General features: G+C 47.1%; 1 protein-coding gene across 1 annotated transcript in view; it reads right to left on the reverse strand.

Moving 5' to 3' along the window:
- DGKH (diacylglycerol kinase eta) overlaps nt 1–23,912 on the reverse strand; it is a 676,008-nt gene that overhangs the window by 244,478 nt on the left and 407,618 nt on the right. Inside the window, 1 exon segment of the mRNA XM_030202410.1 lies at nt 16,394–16,500. Within this exon segment, the coding sequence (XP_030058270.1) occupies nt 16,394–16,500 (107 nt within the window).

Raw genomic sequence — 23,912 nt, forward strand, 5'->3', positions numbered from 1 at the left:
TGGGCGGGACATTTTGGGTATCAGAAGACTCTGAGGCTCATTGCCAGGCAGTATCAATGGCCTCAGATGAGGCGGGACATTCTTCAATTTGTCACCACCTGCCCTGTGTGCGCCCGGATCAAACCGGTGATCGGGACCCCCATGGGGAAGCTACAACCACTGCCCGTACCGACGGGGCCCTGGATGGAGCTTTCCATGGATTTTATCACCGACCTCCCCAGTTCTCGGGGACATACGGTGATTTGGGTGGTAATTGACCGTTTTTCCCGAATGGCCCATTTCGTTCCCTTGCCAGGACTTCCTTCGGCGGTCGCATTAGCTCAACTCTTCATTCAACACATTTTTCGACTTCACGGGCTGCCTCTGCGGATTATTAGTGACCGAGGCCCCCAATTCACCTCGCGTTTCTGGAGGGCCTTGTGTACTGCATTGGGGGTGAAGACCCATTTCTCATCAGCATACCATCCCCAAACCAATGGCATGGTCGAGAGGACGAACCAAACGTTAAAAGGGTTCTTACGAGCATTCGTCAACAAACGCCAAGATAACTGGGTCGCCCTACTCCCTTGGGCCGAGTTTGCATATAATCACAGTGTCCACTCGGCCCCGGGAGACTCTCCATTCTTCTTGGTGTATGGACGACATCCTCGACTTCCAGCACCTTTCCCGTCTGGATCTCCGACTCCCAGGGTTAATGAAACTCTGGCAGATCTGCAAAGAGTCTGGGAAACGGCCCGAGAACAACTGCAGAAGGCAGCCACCAAATACAAGACCTTTGCAGATCGGCATCGGAAAACCGCTCCCGTCTTGCAACCAGGGAGAAGGTATGGTTAAGCACGAAATACCTCCGGCTTCGGGTGCCCTCCCGTAGATTGGGACCTCGGTACATTGGACCCTTTGCAATCCAATCCCGAATTGGAGCAGTGACATATCGATTGCGGCTACCGAGTACTCTGCGGGTGCATAACGCTTTCCATATTTCCTTATTGAAGAGTTTTCGAGGGTCTCGATGGCACCCTCAACGGCAGGAAACCGAAGATCTAGACGCAGATCCCGATCCAGAGTTTGAAGTGGATGAGGTCCTGGATGCAAAAAGACAGCGAGGAAAGCTATATTACTTATTGTCCTGGAAAAATTTTGGCCCTGAAGACAACTCCTGGGAACCCGCTGCGAATGTGCATGCTCCAGAATTGGTCAAAGCCTTCCACGCCCGATATCCGTCCAAACCCGGGCCCAGGGAGAAGGGGGCATCTGGGGAGGATACTGTCCCGTCCCGGGCTCTTACCTGGCGGCCCGCAGTAGGGGGCGAGGACCAACGGAGGCCGCGGGATCTGGGGCGGCGGGGATGAGCCGCCGACGGGGCCGGCGCTGCCGCGGGCCGCTCCGAGGCCGGCGATCCGCTGGGGCAAGCGCCGGCCTCGGAGAAGGAGATTCGCCGGCCAAGATGGCGGCGCCGGCGTCGTCGTCCTCCTCGCTGGAGCGGACCCGCGAGCCAGCCCCGCCTACTCACGCTGGATTGGCGCATCGATAAGAAGACCCCGCCCGCCGAACAGGCTGGCCAATCCAGGCCTCCTGTGCCTGCCCGGGCCAGGGAGATTGGCTCCAGCTGCTGGCAGGGGAAGGACGGGCGGGGGATTTAAACCACGAAACGGAAGGAGTCCAGTGCTTCCGTTTCGTTCGTCAGAAGCCCACACAGTGGATCGGAATTGTTGCCTCCCGAGACTGTGTCCTCTTCGCTAGCCGTCCTTGCTAGCCGCCTCCAGGGACTGTGTCCTCTTCGCTAGCCGTCCTTGCTAGCCGCCTCCAGGGACTGTGTCCTCTTCGCTAGCCATCCTTGCTAGCCACCTCCAGAGACTGTGTCCTCTTCGCTAGCCGTCCTTGCTAGCCGCCTCCAGGGACTGTGTCCTCTTCGCTAGCCGTCCTTGCTAGCCGCCTCCAGGGACTGTGTCCTCTTCGCTAGCCATCCTTGCTAGCCACCTCCAGAGACTGTGTCCTCTTCGCTAGCCGTCCTTGCTAGCCGCCTCCAGAGACTGTGTCCTCTGCGCTAGCCGTCCTTGCTAGCCGCCTCCAGGGACTGGGTCCTCTTCGCTAGCCGCCCTTGCTAGCCACCTCCAGAGATTGTGTCCTCTTCAGCTAGCCGCCCTTGCTAGCCAACCTAGAGACTGTGTCCTCTTCAGCTCGTCGTCTTTGCTAGCCACCTCCAGAGATTGGGTCCTCTTCAGCTAGCCGTCCTTGCTAGCCATCTCCAGAGAATGTCCTCTTCAGCTAGCCGTCCTTGCTAGCCACCTTCAACGACTGTGTCCTCTTCAGCTAGCCGTCCTTGCTAGCCACCTTCAGAGACTGTGTCCTCTTCAGCTAGCCGTCCTTGCTAGCCATCTCCAGAGACTGTCCTCTTCAGCTAGCCGTCCTTGCTAGCCACCTTCAACGACTGTGTCCTCTTCAGCTAGCCGTCCTTGCTAGCCACCTTCAGAGACTGTGTCCTCTTCAGCTAGCCGTCCTTGCTAGCCACCTTCAGAAACTGTGTCTTCTTCAGCTAGCCGCCCTTGCTAGCCGCCCTCTAGAGACTGAGTTGCTGACTACCAGCCAGGCCGACCGTCACCCCGCGGTTCCAGCAGTCCTGCTGACCGCCTGCAGCTGAGGGCTCAACCCTCGGTGAACGGCGGTCGCCGCGGGTGAAGATTCGGGGTGCGCGGCGGTCCTCGGAGGTCTTACCAGGCCTCCGGGAACCCAAGGGCTCACCAACAACCACCACAGGACAAAAATAGCCTCCTTGATCTAGCGAGCGATAGAGGCCTTAGACATCATCTCCCCTCTCCATGGACTCCCAAACAACACAAAGAGATAGTCTGTCTTCTGAAATTCTCCCTATGGATGTCGAGCCTAGACAAAGACTGTGAAAAATCCTCCCATGAAAAGGATGGTAAGAAAATAGACTGATTGACATGAAAAGGGGAGATCACCTTAAGCAGGAAGGATGGAACCAGCCTCAAAGACACCGTCTACTGGGAGAAAACCAGAAACAGCACCCAACATGACAAGGCCATGTCAATGTGATAGCCACCAAAAACATCACCTTGACAGAAAGATTCTTAAGGGAGGCCTGCTGGAGAGGCTCAAAAGGTGCCTTAACCAAGGCGGACAACACCAAATTCAAGTCCCAAGGCAGAACAACCTGGCGGAAAGGAGGCCTCAACCGCTTGACTCCCTGGAAAGAACACGAGGCATCCGGATGGAGCACCAATGACCGCCCTTGAAGTGGACCCCAAAAATAAGCCTGTGCCACCAGATGCACTGGAAGGGAAGACAGCAACAACCCTTTCTCCAAGCCACACTGGAGAAAATCCAGAAGCTGACCGATGGAGGCCCGAAGGGGAACCACATCCCTCTCATCACACCAAGTTTCAAATATACATCAGACCCGAACGTAGGCCTAAGAGGTGAACTGCTTCCTAGAATTCAAGAGGGTATGAATAAGACCAGAAGAATAACCCTTCTTTAGCAACCGTGCCCGCTCAACAGCCAAGCCGTAAGAATCAAACCACATTGGCCATTCGAATGGGACGCTGCCGGAGCAGACTGTGCTCCATGGGAAAACGAAGAGGATAGCCTATCTGCAATCACACCAGATCTGCATACCATGGAAGCCACAGCCAGTCAGGAGCCATCAGCACTACCTGGCCATTGTGGCCCGTAATGCACTGAAGAATGCAACTGATGTGCGGCCACAGAGGGAATACACGCAACAACCCCTGATGAGGCCAGGGATGAGCCAAGACATCCAGACCCTCCAAAAATGGCTCCTTCCTGCAGGTGAAAAACCATGGGGCCTTGGTGTTCTCGGTCGTGGCCATGAGGTCCATGATCGGAGGACCCCACTGGTCGACAATGAGCTGAGATAGCCTGACTCCAATCCCTCAACTCTAGGTGATGACGACTAAGACAGTCCACCTCCAGATTGCTGGTGCCCACAACATGAGCCGCTGAAAGCAACCACAGGTTCTGATCTGCTCAAACCATAGGCTCTTTGTACCCTCCTGCTGATTGACATAGATGATCGCTGTTGCATTTTCTGATAGCACTCGGATGTCCCAGAGGTGCACCAACTGTTGAAATTCCAGCGGGCTGAGCTGTATTGCCAGAGTCTCCAGGTGGTTGATAAACCACCATGACTCCTCCACTGACCAGCTCCCCTGAGCCACTTAACCCTGACAATGAGCCCCCAACTGGATAGAATGGAATCTGTTGTCACCAGCACCCAGTCCGGAGGGACCCAAAAAACAGGAAGGCAGACGATCTGCAAATCAATCAGTAGTACAGTTCAAACTTTATTATGAAATAATCGCTCGACACAGACTGTGTTTCGCCCACAATGCCTGTGTCAGGGGCTCTAAAATAACAAATAATAAACAAAATTAAAATCACATATATAAAAACATAACTATACATAAATACCTATATAACTGATAAAATGCATAGAAAACTAAATATATAAATATAATCCAAAAAATGGGGTGGGGGAAAAGAAGGGTAAGGATACTATGACAAATATTTCCCCTTCCCCCCCCCCCCCCCCCCCCCCCCATTTTTTAGATTATATTTATATATTTAGTTTTCTAAATGGCTGGGGAACAGAAAACTTTTGGCTACACTGACTATCCAACCCAGATGCTGGAGCAGATGAACCATCCGAGAGGTGGCAATCCTACTCTCCTCAACTGACCGCCCAAATCAACCAGTTGTCCAAATATGGATGCACCAGAATGCCCTCCTGCTGCCACCATGACTATCACCTTGAAGAAGGTCCTTGATGCCGTAGCCAAGCCGAAGGGCATGGCTTGAAATTGGTAGTGCTCTCCCAAGACCAAAAAGAGAAGAAACCTCTGACTATCCGGGAGAACTGAAATGTGAAGGTATGCCTCCGACAGATTCAGAGACATCAGAAACTCCAACTGTTGCACTGCCACAATCACTGAATGGAGGGTCTCCATGTGAAAAGGAGAAACGCTCAAGACCTCGTTTACCCACTTGAGATCCAAAATCGGATGAAAGGAATCTTCCTTTTAGGGCACCACAAAATAAATGGAATATCTCCTAGAATCTCTCTTAGCCGGAGGAATGGGAACCATTGCCCGCAAGGCCAAAAGTCTCTCCAAGGTCAGACAGACAGTCTCTGCCTTGACGGAAGACTCGCAAAGAGAAAATAGGAAGGCGTCTGGAAGAGGATTACAAAACTCCAGCACGTAGCCATTTTTAGCAATATCGAGGACCCACTGATCTGAAGACACCCGGACCCACCTCCAGTAAAACTGCTGCAATCTGAAACCTATGGGTACAACCAGAGGCTGGGTCCCCAAAACCTCACTGCAAAGCCCTGGCACTTCCAGAGCCTGGTCAATACTGCCTAAGTTCCTGAAGACGCCTCGAACTGACAAATGGGAAACCATCCATGACCTAGCCTCTGAAAGCCGCAGAACCTTAGACTCTCTCAAGTTCTTAATTAGCTTCTCACCCCATGCTTGGAACAAACTCCCTGAGCCCATACGCCAGGCCCCCTCCCTACCCATCTTCAAATCATTGCTCAAAACCCACCTCTTCAATGTCGCTTTCGGCACCTAATCACAACACCTCTACTCAGGAATTCTAGACTACCCAACTTGACATTTCGTCCTTTAGATTGTAAGCTCTTCTGAGCAGGGACCGTCCTTAATTATTAATTTGTACAGCGCTGCGTAACCCTAGTAGCGCTCTAGAAATGTTAAGTAGTAGTAGTAGTAGTAGTTCCTCAGAAAGCAACTTGCCCTTGAAGGGGAGCTGATTCAAATGAACCTTGGATGCTACATCCACTGACCAATTCCCGAGCCACAAGAAACTCCGCTCAGCCACTACCAGAGCCAGATTCTTCGTCAAGGCACAGACCAAATCAAATAAGGCATCTGAGTAAAAGACCATACCCAACTCCAAATTGATGATATCTGAAGATAACTACGAGGAAGAGGATGCTCGAGAGTTGGGTAACTGCTCAGCCCACCTAAAGCAGGCCCAAGCCATGTCACAATCACAGATGGCTGCATGCAATGCCAAGACGGAGACATTAAAGGATTGTTTCAAGAGGGCCTCCATCCTGTGATCTTGAGGATCCTTAAGAGCTACTCCACCTTCCATGGGAATGGCTGTCTTCTTGGTGTCTGCTGTCACCAGAGCGTCCACTTTAGGAATTCAAAAGGCCTAAAGGTCCACCAGAGAGAGCTGGTAGAGACAAGCCATGGCCTAACCAATGAGCAAAGGCGAATCTGAGGACTGCCACTAAGCCTCCACCAGCTCTCTGAAGTCCTCATGATAGGGAAAAGTCTGGGGTGGCTGGCGAACCCCCTTCAAAAGTGGGTCACCCTTCCAAGTCACTTGAGGAGGATCCTCCAAAAGCTTCAGAGCATGCAAGACCTCAGACATCAAGCACAAAACTCCTGGTTACCTAAATATCCACATCATGGACGAATCCTCCACCTGAGGAGACTCCTCCAGAGTCCACTCCAACATCCTGCGGAGGCTCCAACCCCAACCCCAGGGAAAGAACATCATCCAAGTCCTCCCCAAGAGCCAGGCATGCCTTCTTGGCCCCAGAGGCTACACCAGAAGCCTCTGGGGCCAAGAGGTTCCCCCAACAGCCATGCCCCTCTTTATGCAAAAGGCCTGTTGAAGAGGAAAAATTCATGGGATAGGGAGAAGAGACCGCTGAGGTATCATGCCTAGTAAGCACCAGCAGTCCCTCCACTTACTCCAGGTCTTCATCACTTGGATTCAAAATGGCAGGCGCTCCCACCAAAACCGCTCCAGTTGCCCCACATGATCCCGGACCAGCCTCTTCCGATCCAAGCTCCTTACCCTGCTGGAGAGCCTTACCCAAAGTTCCAGCCTCCTGAGTACATGATTCTGGATAAGCACCCCTGACCTCCAAAGCCACCTCCTCACACACATGGCAAAGGCCGCTGTGCACAGAGACCACGCAGCAAGTCGAACAGGCTGTGCAACAGTGCATCTTCTTGGTTGGAGCCTCCATGCACTCTCCTGCTGCAGAGGTGTCCTGCCACAAGTGTCCCACTGCTAATACTCTCCCCTACTTAAAATGGCCCGGCAGCTGCAACTGGCACTCAGCCTGCTTGTCCTGCCACTAAGAACAAAAAAAAGTAACGCTGCCAGCTGAGGTATTTTTTTGTTGTTGTTCTTTGAATGGTGCTCCCTTCAATCCATGGGCCAGCCTCTAGGTATCCTTCCCAGGCAATGCGGTGGAGGAGGCCAAGGCACACCACATCAAAGGGAGGGCAGAGGTGGGGGGAGGGACCCAGGACACTGGAGTGTGCACCCCCAACAGGCGCAGGGGCCAAAGCCCAAGACCAGCGCTTCCTCTCAACACGCTCTTTTTATTTATTTATTTTTTAAGATAACCCCCTGTTCCTGGGAACACCTATTGAAGTTTTTCTCCTTTATTACATATTTTTTTTTTAATGGGGCCAAACTGGCACACCCACCAAAGAGGAGCAGGGCTGCACAGGCTCTGTGACTGCTGGGAGACTGAGAAACATAGGTCAGGACCGCACACTCCCTTATACAGGTGTCACTAGTCAGCAGTTCTCAGTCTCCCTCTGCTGGTAGGACTGCATATAACTCATTCGTCAGAAATAGTCTGGAGCAGACAATAAGGAATGTACATAGGCACATATGTTGCACCTGTTTTATAAAGGCAGAAAATGCAATAGCAATTTCAGAAAACCTTCATCAGGGGTTACACAGGTACATTCACAGGTACACAATATGTGCTGCAATTCCTGCACTGAGAAGTGCAGAATAGCTGTTCCTGACTTTCGGCATTTGTAATGAACACTTCTCATTTGGAAACCTGTGTGACCCCTGACGAAGGTTTTCCAAAATTTGGTCAGGTTGGGTCTTGTTTCCATTAAAGTTTTACGTGGGTGAACTTTTTCCTTTTCGTCCTTCCTTGGCTCACTGCTGCTGTCGCATTGACTGCCTTGATCCTGCAGTGGTTTGTCTCCTGTTTGTTTCTGCCTGTTTTATAAAGACAACACATGCTTTCATGTGCTTTTATAAAATTACCCTATGGAAAACAAGACACTCACTTTTATACTTGCAGGTGTAATTTTATGCATGTATGCACAAGGTAAGAACAGGTGCATAGCATACTCCCATTCCTTTTCTGCTTTTCTGCACATATATATTGTGTGAAAGTAGGTGATGTGTTTCTCTGTGCCTACTTTTTATGTGCATATACTCTTGAGTAATTTTAATGAGAGCATCACCAAGTACGAAAAACATCTTTTCTACAAGCTTTATTTATTAGCATTTATTTACTGCCTCGTTGGAAGAAATTCACTCAAGGCGATGAACAGTAAAGAATAAGTCAATATAAGCAATAGACAATTATAGGAGTAAATATATTCAAATAACAATACAAAGTATGGCATAGTATATTACATACAATGTCAACAGAAATGTCAACAAAATACATAATAGAACATTTTAATCGACAAAATACGGTGTAAGCAAAGACGGAGCATATAGATAGATAAAATAGAGTAACAGGAGTACAAAAATAAGGGGACTAGTTTAAAGAAGGTTGCAAATGAGGTCAGAAAGGTGTTTGAACATTACCTTAGCTAGGGTAGGAGTGGATAAACATGTCCTGCTATAGTATGTGCAGCTGGTGTCGTTTATTTCTTCCGTTAAAGGCCTGGTTGAAGAGCTAAGCTTTCACCTGCTTCCTGATGTAGAGACATGTTGTGTTAAGCGAAGCCTTTCAGGGAGTGCATTCCATAGTGTGGGGGCTACTCCAGAGAAGGATCGCTTGCGGGTATCACATCATGTGATGTTCTTCGGAGAGGGTGTGGTTGGGAATACTCCTTCGAAGGACCTTAGCGACCTTCAAGTACTCTGGGCCATTTCCTTGAAGGGCCTTGAAGGTCAAACACAGAGTTTTAAATCTGGCTCTGTATTGTACTGGTAGTCAGTGAAGTTTATGCAAAAATGGTGTGATCTGGTCACATCGCTTACAACCTTCTATTAGTCTTGCTGCAGCATTCTGAAACAACTGGAACTGGTGTAAACCCTTTGTAGTCAGACCAGTGTAGAGTGCATGTTTCCATCATGTTCTCAGCCTTGGATAGGAATTATTAAGAAATTCTATTCACTGAATAACAGCAGCATCTACAGGTGGGAATCATACTGTGAACATGGCAGTTTCTGAAGGACTACTCTTGTGATGACTGATTACAGTGAGAGAGGGGTTGCACCCAACTAGCATAAAAACCCTGATAATGACAGTCACAAGTGAAGTTTCGAATAGTATCTTAGCTATCAACTCCCCTACCCCATCATAAATGGCTACAAATAGGATACGGCTGTATGGAGGAAGGGAAGCCCGGTAAAAAGTAAGATTATAAAAAGCAAATAAACACACAAAAGCCAGATTATAAAACGCCTCATATAGAATTGGAATCTTAACGCAAAGAGAAACAAAGGGGATGATGCAGAAAGCCATGCAGTGGAGCCACACACAGGTGGTTTAGCACATGGCTTCTACTGTAAAATTACCTTCAAAATATACCACACTAATGCAGTAATCAAGGAGCATGCAAATTACTGTTGCGTTAAAAAGTGTGCGTTGTCAGAAAAAAACAATGCATATTGCAGTAACACTCCACAGCTCGTTGCTAAAATGTCTGCCATATGTTTTGTTACCAGGAATAGAATTCCCTCCCCTCTTTCACCTGATGGATTGGGTTTGACTGCACTGGCCCTTAAGAGGGAAGACAGCACCTTCTTGAAAGTTTGATTATGAAACTTTCAAGGGAGACATTCAAATAGATGCAGTTTGCATCCCATACAGAGAATTTTTAGAACACAACGATCTATCGTTTGCAAAGAACCTCAGCCTCCCCCCTCCAGGAAGGTTGTCCAGTAGGGACACTGGAATGTTAGTTATGTTTTCCTGGAGGCAGTCAACATGTGCTGGTGTTTGGCTGAGGATCTGTCTGGGAAAAGAACAAGATCCCTGTTGTATTTCGAGAACCTGAAGGCTCTTTCAATAACGATGAAAAAATACATTAATATAAAGGTGAAAGAACATGGTGCAGCAGAAACACATCTTAACAGCTCTAATAAAAAGAAGAGACTGAGCGAGGACCCATGCAACAACAATGAGCAGGAAATGATGCAAAAATGCAGCAAGGCTTTTCAAAAGTTTCCAAAATAAACTAAACTAAAGAAGATTTCTCTGCACTGTGCTCTGCTGGATAATGTCACCCATCTGTGAAGACATCCTATCCTGCTTGTCCTCGAGGAATGATAAATATAAAACAGTGGTGTATTGTTTTATACACTTTGATGATATTTGAAGAATTTCAGGTGGAAAAGTGACTTTCAGACATCAGAATATATTTTCGAAAATACATCAAACAGATCTAAACTCACACACGTATCAAGATGTTTACACCTAATATATGATACAAGTTGGTGATTAGATTCAGACTTCTCATGTATAACAATATGACCTGGCTGCAATTGATCCAGTGGTCACAATCAAAAACAGAGTGAGGAAGGGTGGGTTGCTGATTGAGAGATGAAATATAAAACAAATGGTTAAAGATTATTTTGCTATAAAGCATGGCATATTTCAGAAATCTAATTTTCATGAGTGTTTTAATAAAAGAAATTTACATATAAAGTGAAAAAAGGTTAAGAAGCCTTTTGCTGGTGCATGGTTGGGAATTGTGTTGACTTCTATCTTGTTTTGGTCTGGGAGGTTGTTGATGCATAACTTTGTCCAATAATCTTGAAAGCTTTTTATTATATCCAAATCAGCACGTCAGTTTTATAATATTAAGATAACTTACTGTGAAAATCTAATCAAAATGACAGAACCTCTATTCCCTTGCAACTATATTAATTAAATAGCAGCTATGATACATCTCTGATATAACATATCAGCATTATCATTTTCACATTCTACCACTGGTATATTATGCAGGGTAGTTATTTTACCACACAAGTGACGAACCTACAATGGCTCAGTACTGCAGATTAGTCACTCCAATGGTACAAGAATAGCTTCATAAGCAACATTATTTTTCCATCTCAGGCTGCAAAGCTGTGGCCCAGTGAGCCCAGGTGCATCTTAAGGAGGTTGGCACTCAATCAGGAGCTGTCCCTCCTTCATCCTTCTCCTCCAATGACATCCAGCCACCCTCCTTCCGAATGATATCTCCCCATCTGAAGCCCCTAAATGACATCCCTCTGCTCCAAAGATCCCCCTCCCCAATGGATGCTGCTCATGAAATCTCTCCCTCCCTGAAGCCCCCTCCCTCCAACCTTCCTTAGGCCACTCTGGGCCTACCTGGCAACTCTCTGGAGTCTAATGGGTTCAGGGTAGGAGCAATCCCAGGTCTTTATTCATCAGCTTGACAACTAGAATTAGCACCATGATACTACATGTAGGGGTCACCAGAGTCATTTTGAACCTGGCACTGAACAGGCAGGAATGACTAGGGTTGGCTCCTGCCCCAAACCCACTAGACACCAAGGAGTTGCCAGGTAGATTGGGGCAGGGGCGTAGCCACGGGTGGGCCTGGATGGGCCTAGGCCCACCCAGTTTGGGTTCAGGCCCACCCAGCAGCGGAGCGGAGGGAGCAGGCAGCGCTGATCCTGCATCTGCCTCCTTCTCTCTGACGGCAGCGCTTCCCAGACGCTGCCTGCCGCCACGATCTACCTCCTCCCTCTGTCTCACTCTCAACAGCAGCGGTAGCGATTCAAACATGCTACCTCCTGCTTCTAACCCGGAAGCGTCTCCGCAGAGGAGACGCTTCCGGGTTAGAAGCAGGAGGCAGCGTGTTTGAATCGCGACGCTACCGCTGCTGTTGAGAGTGAGACAGAGGGAGAAGGTAGATCGTGGCGGTGGTAGGCAGCGTCTGGGAAGCGCTGCCGTCAGAGAGAGGGCGGGCAGTTGGAATGGGAGGGAAGGATGCATGGGGGTGAAGGAGAATCGCTGGACACATGGATGGGAGGGGAGGGGAGAGAGGAGAGTCACGGGATAGATGGATGGAGGTGGGGGTCAGGGGAGAGAGGAGAATTGCTGGGGATGGATGGATGGAGGTGGGGGGCAGGGGAGAGAGGAGAATTGCTGGGGATGATGGATGGATGGATGGATGGAGGTGGGGGTCAGGGGAGAGAGGAGAATTGCTGGGGATGATGGATGGAGGTGGGGGGCAGGGGAGAGAGGAGAATTGCTGGGGATGGAGGTGGGGGTCAGGGGAGAGAGGAGAATTGCTGGGGATGATGGATGGATGGATGGAGGTGGGGGGCAAGGGAGAGAGGAGAATTGCTGGGGATGATGGATGGATGGATGGAGGTGGGGGGAAAGGGAGAGAGGAGAATTGCTGGGGATGGATGGATGGATGGAGGTGGGGGGCAGGGGAGAGAGGAGAATTGCTGGGAATGGATGGATGGAGGGGACAGGGGCAAGAACAGAATTGCTGGGGATGGATGGATAGGGGCAGGGGAGAGAAGAGAATTGCTGGGTATGGATGGATGGAGGGGAGAGGAGAGTTGCTGGACATGGGTGGATGGAGGGGAGGGAAGAGGAAAGAGGAAGGTTGCTGGACATGGGTGGATGGAGGGGAGGGCAGGGGGCAGAGGAGGGTTGCTGGACATGGATGGATGGAGGGAAGGGCAGGAGAGAGGAGGCTGCTGGATATGGATGGAGGAAAGGGAAGGGAGAGAGAAGAAATGCTGGACATGGATGGAGGGGAAGGAAGAGTGAGGAAGGAGATGAGATGAGGGAAAAGGAAGAGAGGAGAAAATTGCACATGGATGAAGAAAATAGGCAGAAGCTGGATCCACTGGACAGTCAAGTCTGCGGAGGACCCAGAGCAAGAAATGAAGAAGAAAGGCGAAAAGTAAAGAAATAAATGGAAAGGAAGCCCTGGAAACGGAGTAAAGAGGACAGATAGCAGCAGAATCAGATACTGGGCCAGTATGATCAGAAAAACAAAGTCACCAGACAGCAAAGGTAGAAAAAAATCATTTTATTTTCATTATAATGATTGGAACATGTCCACTTTGAGAATCAGGTGCTCAACATTAAAAGCTTATATTTATTTACTTATTTATGGCATTTTATCCCACATTAAACATGAATTAGATTGGAACCTGGGATCATTTAATGTTTTTTTTTCCTGGAGAGAGTAATGCATTGCCTCCCCCACCCCCCCCCCCCCCCCCGGCTCTCTCCCCGGCTATAGCCAGCTCTGCAATTTTGAGGGGAGGTGCACAGGTGGACGGGGGGGGGGGCAGAGGTGGACCGGGGAGAGAGCCTGTTGTTAAACATTTACCAGCACACCACTTTCTAGTGCCCACCCATCCAACCTGTTGGCCCACCCAAAAATTGACTTCTGGCTACGCCACTGGATTGGGGGCAGGAGTTAAGGGAGATTGGAGGTGATCTGGGCGATTGGGAGAGGGTCTTTGGAGCAGGGGGATGTTATTGGGAGGGGCTTCCAGACAGGGGCAGGAAGATGTCATTGCAGAGGGGAGGAGGAGACGGGGAAGCTTCTTTAGGAAGTGCCCAGGCACACTGGGCCACAGATTTGTAGCCTGATATTCAGTATTCTTCCAGGAATAATGCAGTCTGTGGTATTCTGTGCAAGCCATGATTTGTTTTGCATGCATTTGCCTTTCATTATTATATAATTCCATGGTACCTCTTATTAATCTGCATTTCAGTAATATAACGTGTTAGTGCCCTTTAAAATGCATTAAGGGGCAAATAATGTGCATTAGAGCTATAATGTACCTTAGTAACTACCCCCTAGCTTTAAAAACTTATCAAAGTAGTGGGTTTCATGAAAAAAGGACAGAAAGGGTTTCTTGAATGGATAAACATAGAGAGGCATTTTCAATAAAACGTCTAAAAATCGAGTGGCAAACGTAGCCATCTTCGAACCTGAAAAACTTCTCTCTTTTTGATTCAAAAATCGCTTTTTTCTAGACGTTTTGTGCTCAGTCCCTTTTTCTTTTGGATCCATTTTGGGGGAAAAAAAAAAACGTCCAAGAGCAAAAAGCCCCAAAACCAGCCATTGGGATGTCTGGGGACCATCATTCTTAGTAAACTGGGCACACAGACATCCCAGCTCAGCAGTGGGGCAGTTTAGGGGGCACTGCAGTGCAGTGGCGTTCCTGGCCTGGATGGCACCCGGGGCGGAGTGCCGATGCGCCCCCCCCCCCCGGATGCAGCGCCCCCCCCCCCCCGCTAGATGACACCTCCCCCCCTCCGGCAAAATGACACCCCCCCGGGTGCACGCCCCTGGGGGGGGGTGTCGCGGTGCGCGCCTGCTCCTCCGAGTTCGCTAAACTTCGTTCGTTCGCTGCAGCTCCCTCTGCCCCGGAACAGGAAGTAACCTGTTCCGGGGCAGAGGGAGCTGCAGCGAACGAACGAAGTTTAGCGAACTCGGAGGAGCAGGCGCGCGCCACGGCACCCCCCCAGCGGCGTGCACCCGGGGCGGACCGCCCCCCCCCCCCTTGGTACGCCACTGCTGCAGTGAACTTCACATAAAAGCTCCCAGGTACATATCTCACCATAACCTTCTCATATTGTATGGTGAGCCCTCCAGGAACAGAGAAAAACCTATTGCACTTCACTGTACACCACTACTATAGCCCTCAAGCTTTAGGTGTCACCTATATGTAGGTACAGTAGGTATTTAGTGGGTTTTGGAGGGCTCACATGTTCCACATGCGAGCCCTCCAAGACACGTGTACCAGTTAGTGGGATATTGGTCTGGGTCCCCTTCTCTACAGTCCACTGCAATGACCACCAGGCTACTCCTGGGACCTGCCTGCTGCTCTAAAAAGAATGGCCATTATATTTGAAGTTGTCATAGAGCCTGGTATGTACTGTCACTGTCACATCATAGGGGGGTGGGAGATCATAGTGAGGTGGGAAGGGGGTCTGTGACCACTGGGGGAGTAAGGGGGTTATCAATCCCTCCAGTGGTCATTAGATCATTTAGGGCACATTTTGGTCTCTTATTTGTGACTGAAACAGATCTAGCCATAGACACTTTCACTTTGTTTCATTATTCCAGAAAAATGTCTATTTTTTGGTGCTGTCCATGTCCTATCCAAACATGCCCCAACTCGCTCCCTTGAAATTTGGAGAAAAACGACTAAAATCAGAGGAAAAAAAAATCGCAATTTGGATGTTTCTGAGAGAAAAAACATCCATCTACTACTACCTTATGATGTCTTTTAAATGTTTTTTTTTGTTTTGAAAATGAGTCTCATATTGTCACAGCTGCAACATCTCATAGCCTATTGATTCTTCTACATATTCAAAAGTAGTATTCTACAGAGCTGGGGGAATTATATAAGGAGCCATACATGGTGGTATTCTAGTCATTTATTAATTATTTATTTATTTGGATTTTGCTTATGCCTTTTTCAGTAGTAGCTCAAGGTGAGTTACATTCGGGTACACTTGGGTATTTCCCTGTCCCTGGAGGGCTCACAATCTAAGTGTGTACCTGAGGCAATGGAGGGTTAAGTGACTTGTCCAAGATCACAAGGAGCAGCAGCGGGATTTCAACTGGCCACATCTGGATATCAAGATTGGTGTCCTAATTACTGGACCACTCCTCCACTCATTTACATGTAAATGACCTCCCAGAATACAGACTAGCAGAAAAATACATGCCATGTTTTGGTGGTGTGTACTTTTCTTGTGGGCATGTGCACGAGTGGACCGCACAGCATGGACACAGCATGCAAATCAAGGAGGTTTAATTGACAGGAGGTTGCAGGAGTGTGCTTGGACCATTATCTGGCTTGAAGCCAGTAGGCAGAGCTTGCCGCCATACTGAGTCACCCAAAACAACAGCAATCACTTATTAGAAATAAGGACTGTTTATGCGTGACTTGATATGGACCAACAATCTGCATTGCCTTGAGTGTATCAAGATGGCAGCTATGGCTTCAGCCTTGTCACAGGATGCTGTCTCCTGTCAATTAAGCCTCCTTGGTTCAAATAGTGTGGATACATTGTAGAAGACTATAATTTACATGCATTCTGGTTAACATCTAGGTGCAAACATTTACACCAGCTATAGGGCTGGTGTAAGTGATCACACCATTCATTTAAGCGTCTTTCCTGCCAGTTGCACAAATATTCTATAAGGAAATATATGTGCCTACTTTTCTTTATAGAACAGACTTGAAAAAAAAGTTTCTGGTTACCCTCTTCTCATAGGCACCCTGTTATAGAACTACCCTCAAACTGAGAAACAGTTAAACATACTGCTGTAATGAAACATCATACATGAAACAATATACTTACCCCATCCTCATCTTCAATAATATCTTTTCCAATAGAAGCTAGAGTAGTCCATTTGCAGTTGTTTATTGCCCTTACTGCACAACGTTTATGAGCCTTGAACTTACAGACTAGATAAAAAGATAGAGAATGTCTTTATGAATAACTTTTGACTGCAAATATTTAGCCACACATTTTTTAGAATCTCCATTTTCCACAAGCAAACATACTTTTATACAGTAAAACATGCTTTACAAAATGACCTCTACTTCTTATATATGCTATATAAACAGAGAGATAAACAGACATGAAACAAAGTTTAATTTGTAAAAACATAATATCCAGTTATACAATTATACAGCGTGGTGTTGGAGTGATTAAGATTGATGAAATTATTTATCAGATTTCAGGGGGAGGGAGCTAGGGGCCTGAGAGTTAACTGAGGGGGCTACAAGACTGAAAGTTTGCCTAGGCTGCCTAATTTTATTTCTTCCTCTCTTCACTGTAAAAGTTTATAGCATGAATAGAAAGAGGAGTGAAGAGGAACAAGAAAGCTGAGTAATATTTTCTTTTTGTTCTGCCAAGTGAATAAACTAGAGATGTTCTAGATTTGTAAAGATACTGGAAAGAACTTCTAGGAAAAATATGATCACTGAAGACAATAGTACTCAAGACAGATAATCTTATTCTGAACATGGCTCATGCTGATGGCTCACTATAATCCAACAGTCCACATCTGAAGAACATCATTTAACACAACCAGAAATTTCAAAAGCGCCGGGTGCAGTGCGCCCCCCCCCCTGCGAAATGACACCTCCCCCTCCCCTCCTGGCGAAATGACACCCCCCTGGGTGCATGCCGCTGGGAGGGGGGTGCCGCGGCGCGCGCCTTTTGGCTCCGAGTTTGCTAACTTCGCTTGTTCGCTGCAGATCCCTCTGCAGAGGGAGCTGCAGCGAACGGGCGAAGTTAGCGAACTCGGAGCCAACAGGCGCGTGCCGCGGCACCCCCCAGCGGCGTGCACCCGGGGTGGACCGCCCCCACCGCCCACCCCCCCCTGGTACGCCACTGGCAATTGTAGCAGGACACCCAAACTTGCCCCTGTTTTTACAAACAGGAAGATTTTGGAGTCCCTGCTCTTAATCTGACCTTACCTGTAGTGTGAGATAAAGGAGGTTGGGCCTGCCTGCTCATCAATGTTTAGGAGATATCTCCTGCATTACTTTGGAGGAAAGAATAAAAGCCCTAGGTGTTGGGCTATTTGTTTTTGGAAGTTCAGGGTGCCTTAGACACTAATAGTACACGAAATTACTGACCCATGTGCTGGGGGTGCATAAAGGCATTGTATGAATATATTAATACTAAACTAAAATTTAATCATTCTGTAATATTGTGAAACAATTAGCATGCTTTTCTGTTTTGAGTTATAAGATTTATTGTAAAATGCATTATGCTTAATTGCAGTACGTATTTCTCTAAATATCCGTTATCAATAGAAATCAAACAAAATAAAACATGGAAAAGAAAATAAGATGATACCTTTTTTATTGGACATAACTTAATACATTAAGTTATGTCCAATAAAAAAGGTATCATCTTATTTTCTTTTCCATGTTTTATTTTGTTTGATTTCTATTGATAACCTTAAGAGTGGACTAACACGGCTACCACACTCCTCTAAATATCTGTATATGTAAGCCTCATTGAACCTAAACTTTGATTGGAAAAATGCGGGATATAAATGTCAAAATAAATAGAAATAAAACAAATAAATCTTACAGAGTCTATAAAGAGAGAAAGTGAAGCAGAGAAGAGTTCTACCTGAAGAATCAAAAGAGAGGAGAGGAATATAGAAGGATGCCACTTAACATCTAAGGACTTGAACGAAGGATTCACTTCTGCACTCTGACTGACTTTAAACCTTTTTTGATTTTCTTTTGTTACTTTTACTATCCAAGGACATGGATTACTGAGACCGAGTCAGCATGGCTTTTGTGTGGGGAAATCTTGCCTGACCAATTTATTTCAATTCTTTGAAGGAGTAAACAAACATGTGGACAAAAGGGAGCCTGTTGATATTGTGTATCTGGATTTTCAAAAGGCGTTTGACAAGGTACCTCATGAAAGGCTACAGAGGAAATTGGAGGGTCATGGGATAGGAGGAAAAGTCCTATTGTGGATTAAAAACTGGTTGAAGGATAGGAAACAGAGAGTGGGGTTAAATGGGCAGTATTCACAATGGAGAAGGGTAGTTAGTGGGGTTCCTCAGGGGTCTGTGCTAGGACCACTGCTTTTTAATATATTTATAAATGATTTAGAGATGGGAGTAACTAGCGAGGTAATTAAATTTGCTGATGACACAAAGTTATTCAAAGTCGTTAACTCGCGACAGGATTGTGAAAAATTACAGAAGGACCTTACGAGACTGGGAGACTGGGCGGCTAAATGGCAGATGACGTTTAATGTGAGCAAGTGCAAGGTGGGAAAAAAGAAAATAATACACTGAAACCTTCTGCTCAGTGTGCTGCTGCGGCTAGGAAAGTGAATAGAATGTTGGGTATTATTAGGAAATGTATGGAAAACAGGTGTGAGGATGTTATAATGCCATTATATCGCTCCATGGTGCGACCGCACCTTGAGTATTGTGTTCAATTCTGGTCGCCGCACCTCAAGAAAGATATAGTGGAATTGGAAAAGGTGCAGTGAAGGGTGATTAAAATGATAGCGGGAATAGAACGACTTCCCTATGAAGAAAGACTAAGGAGGCTAGGGCTTTTCAGCTTGGAGAAGAGATGGCTGAGGGGAGACATGATAGAGGTATATAAAATAATGAGTGGAGTGGAGCAGGTGGATGTGAAGCGTCTGTTCACGCTTTCCAAAAATACTAGGACTAGGGGGCATGCGATGAAACTACAGTGTAGTAAATTTAAAACAAATCGGAGAAAATGTTTCTTCACCTAACGCGTAATTAAACTCTGGAATTCGTTGCCGGAGAACGTGGTGAAGGCGGTTAGCTTGGCAGGGTTTAAAAAGGGGTTAGACGGTTTCCTAAAGGACAAGTTCATAAACCGCTACTAAATGGACTTGGGAAAAATCCACAATTCCAGGAATAACATGTATATAATGTTTGTACGTTTGGAAAGCTTGCCAGGTGCCCTTGGCCTGGATTGGCCGCTGTCGTGGACAGGATGCTGAGCTCGATGGACCCTTGGTCTTTTCCCAATGTGGCATTACTTATGTACTTAAAGCTATGCACAACCAACTATTTTACCTGTAGCAAGTGATCTCTGAGGATAGAATAATATAAGCCCTCGCAACATGGGCAACTTCACCAACAGAACCCAGCATGGGAACCACTATTTCAGCTTAGAGTTTCGAGAAACTTTTGGGTAGGCTCATCACACCGCTTCCCACTTCCTGCTGACACATGGGACCTTTTTTAAAAGCTTGTATTAGAATATAACTCTGTGAGAAGGTGGGAGTGTATGTGAGGATTTATATCCTATTGTCTATGGAGAGCACTTGCTACAGGTATCTAACTTACCTGAGGACAAACAAGATAGCAAGTCCTCGCAGAAGGAATCTCTAGCTACAAACCGCCTTCAGCAGACAAAAAGGTAAACAATACAACTTAATGCACTGCAGAAGGCAAATACCAACATTGTTTTAGGTGGCAAGAAGAACTTTCCATCTCATTCCATAACATAACACCTACATTTGCATGCTGAATGCACACATAAATTACGGAGTACTAGCACTTATGCTCGTTACTGGTACCAGGGCCGGTCTTAGCAAGTGCGGGGCCCTATGCAGACCAATTTGGTGGGGCCCCATCCTAGCCCCGCCCCCACTCCAGCTCCACCCCATTGATAATATTATTCAATTTTTAGAAAATTTGTTATTTATGAAATTTCAAATAAAGACAAATGAAGCTAAACTTGTACAGAAAAACTGATTGAAATAATAAGCACAATGCTATCATGACCCCCCCCCCCCCGAAATTATTCAGTTCAAGTCCACTACGATTAGTTCTAATTCTCATAACCCCGGGGGGGGGGGGGGGGGCAGAGGTGCGCACACACAATCTCTCCACTGCAAAACACTATACACAAACTTGTGCAAAAACACACTCATAACCTTACCAAACCATAACAGCACTAATTCCATGGACAGGACGAGAACAACCTTATGCGTGGAGAGGCAGAACTGTAATTACACCAGGCTCTAAAACACCAATACACTATCTCGTGAAAAAAAACAAAACAAAAAGGGCTGCAAATGCTACACGCTAGCAGGATACTGCACCTTGATCACACATGACACAACAGATATGAAGGCAAAATACGGAACTGAAAAGTTACCTCAAGAAATCAGACTCAGCATGCAGCAATACTAGAAAAATTGAAACTTACATGCAAAATATCACAGATGCACATTTCCAAAAGCTGACATATTCCAATTAATAAATTCTGAATAAAATACTTTTTTCTACCTTTGTTGTCTGATCATTTGTTTTTTCTATTCGCTTTGGTCCCAGTGTCTTCTGTTTTATGCAGTGTCTTTCCATTTGATATTTTTTCTCTCACCATGTCCACCATCCTCCTGTGTCCTGTCTACCATCTGTAACCCTGTCCCTATCCTTTCTCCAGTTTCAGCATCTGCCTTCAAAGTGTTCCGATCCAGCCCTTAAATTCAGCAATTTCCCCTCCATGCATATCCAGCATTTCTCCTCACTCCCCTCCTTCCATGTACATCTACTTTCCTCCCCTCCCCTACATCCATGTCCAGCATTTCTCCTATATCCCTTCCCCTCCATCCATGTGCATCTCCTTCCTTTGTCTTTCCTTCCCTCCATTCCTGCCAAACATTTCTCCTCTCTCCCCTGCCCTCCATGTCCAGCAATTTCTCCTCTCTCCCTGGGCCCTGCCCTCCCATCCATGCTCCTCTGTCCCCTGCCCCCTCCATTGATCCCTATCCAGCAATTTCCCTCTCTCCCTGAGCCCTGCCCTCCCATCCATGCTCCTCTCTGTCCTCTGCCCCCTCCATTCATCCCTATCCAGCAATTCCCCTCTCTCCATGGGCCCTGCCCTCCCCTCCCATCCATGCTCCTCTCTGGCCCCTGCCCCCTCCATTCATCATCCTTATCCAGCAATTCCCCTCTCTCCCTGAGCCCTGCCCTCCCATCCATGCTCCTCTCTGGCCCCTGCCCCCTCCATTCATCCCTATCCAGCAATTCCCCTCTCTCCATGAGCCCTGCCCTCCCCTCCCATCCCATCCCATCCATGCTCCTCTCTGGCCCCTGCCCCCTCCATTCATCATCCCTATCCAGCAATTCCCCTCTCTCCCTGAGCCCTGCCCTCCCATCCATGCTCCTCTCTGGCCCCTGCCTCCTCCATTCATCCCTATCCAGCAATTCCCCTCTCTCCATGAGCCCTGCCATCCATGCCCAGGTCCTCTCTCCCTTGCCCTCCCGCTCCCAAGTTCAACTGCCTGCCTGTCCGCCCTGGTGCCCTTTTCTTCTCCCCCCAACCAAGGATTTTTCTTTTAAATTTACCCTCCGTCGCCGGCATCCCACAGCAGCGTGCTTCAATGAAAGCGCTCCTCCTCTTCCGAGTCCCCCCGACGTCTCTAGCAGAACGCAGAAGCTCTTCCTGATTCGTTCATTCTCAGTGTCCCGCCCTCGAGGGCGGGACACTGAGTATGAACGAATCAGGAAGAGCTGCGTTCTGCTAGAGACGTCGGGGGGACTCGGGAGGTGAGGAGCACTTTCAGTGACGCACGCAGGACGCTGCTGTGGGATTCTGGCAATGGAGGGTAAATTTAAAAGAAAAATCCTTGGTTGGGGGGAGAAGGAAAGGGCGCCAGGGTGGACAGTGGCGGTAAGCATGGCACGACGGCGCCCTCCAGCCATGCATGCTTACCGTCCGTGTCGGAGTCGGACCGGCCCTGGGAAGAGGCTGACTGAGGCACACCGCGCGGGGCCCCCCTAAGCGCGGGGCCCTATGCGGTCGCCTCAGTCACCTCGGCCTAAGACCGGCCCTGAGACTGGTACAGTTGCGTTCTAAAAGCTAGTTGGACGCTAAGCAGTATTCTATAACTTTAGCATGCAACTCGCTCAGTGCATACATGTAACTGGGCATGCACAGAAGGAGATGCATGGGCATGTCCAACATTTATGAGTGTAACTTATAGAATACTGCTATTGACATAAGTGGGCACACCTAAATGTTGGTGCCAAATTACGTTAGTATTCTATAATGGAATCTACATTACAATGCCATGAATTTCTATTCCATTCGCATCCTTTTTTGGTTCGGGGTGAGTTACATCTTAAGTTAAAAAAACCAGTCCAATTAAACTGGGAGATCACAGAAATGAAGAAAAGTGAAATACAATCTTAATATTATAAAACAAAATACAAACATTGATATTATAAAGGGAGATCAATTAATCTAGATTTAACCTGACAGCTCATATTTTCTAAATAAAGCCACCTTAAGAAATTTAAGAAAAGGTACATATTGAGAGAGAGAGATTACAGAGCCTGGCAGACAGTTCCACATTTTTGTTGCCTGAAAAGAAAAAAGTCCCTTAAGAATTGGAGCGCAATCCTTTATACGAAGTAAATGATAATCTCAAATAATTTTGAGTATCATATTTTGAGGCCAATATAGTAATCAGTGAACACATATAGGCAGGAGGTAGGCCCTGAATAATTTTAAAGAGAAAACAGCATAATTTAAAGAGTATTCAAGCCTCTACTGGCAGCCAGTGAAACTTTACTCATCAAATTTTCTCAGTCCACATATAAGACAAATAGCCATATTCTGAATAGTTCTTAATTTTCTAAGTAGATATTTTGCCCAACCAAGATATATGACATTACAGTGGTCAAGTTTAGGCAGAATTAAAGGTTGTACAAGTAACCTAAATTTTTCTTGAGATAAATATCTCGGTACACGTTTCAAATTATTCATAAACAAAAACATTTTTTACAAGGCCATTTATTTATCTAGTGCCATTCGGAATTAGCCTTCAGTGCATTGTATCTAGACATTGAATTTGTGGTGCCCAGTTATCGACCTACCTATTTGAGTACTTTGTGGGTGGGGGTGGAAGAGGAGGTAGACTGGAACTGAAAGAAATGGGATTAAGGGTGATACATTAGATTCTAATCCCCAAAGAGATTCTGGAGGACTGGTTGGCCAAACCTACTGTCACATCAGCAGTCCCATTCCAAATGGTAGTGGGATGTGAACATGGAGGCTGATCTCAACTAAGCTATCTACGCTGCCATAATAGAGACATTCCTTCAAGAGGCAGACCTGTCCGGGTGTAACGAAATGCCGTCTGCTAGCCAATTTGAAGTGTACATTTGCTAATGGCAGCCCTATTCTATTCAGGGTATTTATATCCCGCTAATATCAATAAAAAGTCTAAGCGGGTTACATAAATTCAAAACATATATTGGAAAGTTAGAAAGGCTTACAAAATTAATCATTCAGATGTTTACTAAAAAGGTAAGTTTTCAATCCCTTATGAAATT

Source organism: Microcaecilia unicolor, chromosome 4 (assembly GCF_901765095.1).
Source record: "Microcaecilia unicolor chromosome 4, aMicUni1.1, whole genome shotgun sequence".
Classification (NCBI taxonomy): domain Eukaryota; kingdom Metazoa; phylum Chordata; class Amphibia; order Gymnophiona; family Siphonopidae; genus Microcaecilia; species Microcaecilia unicolor.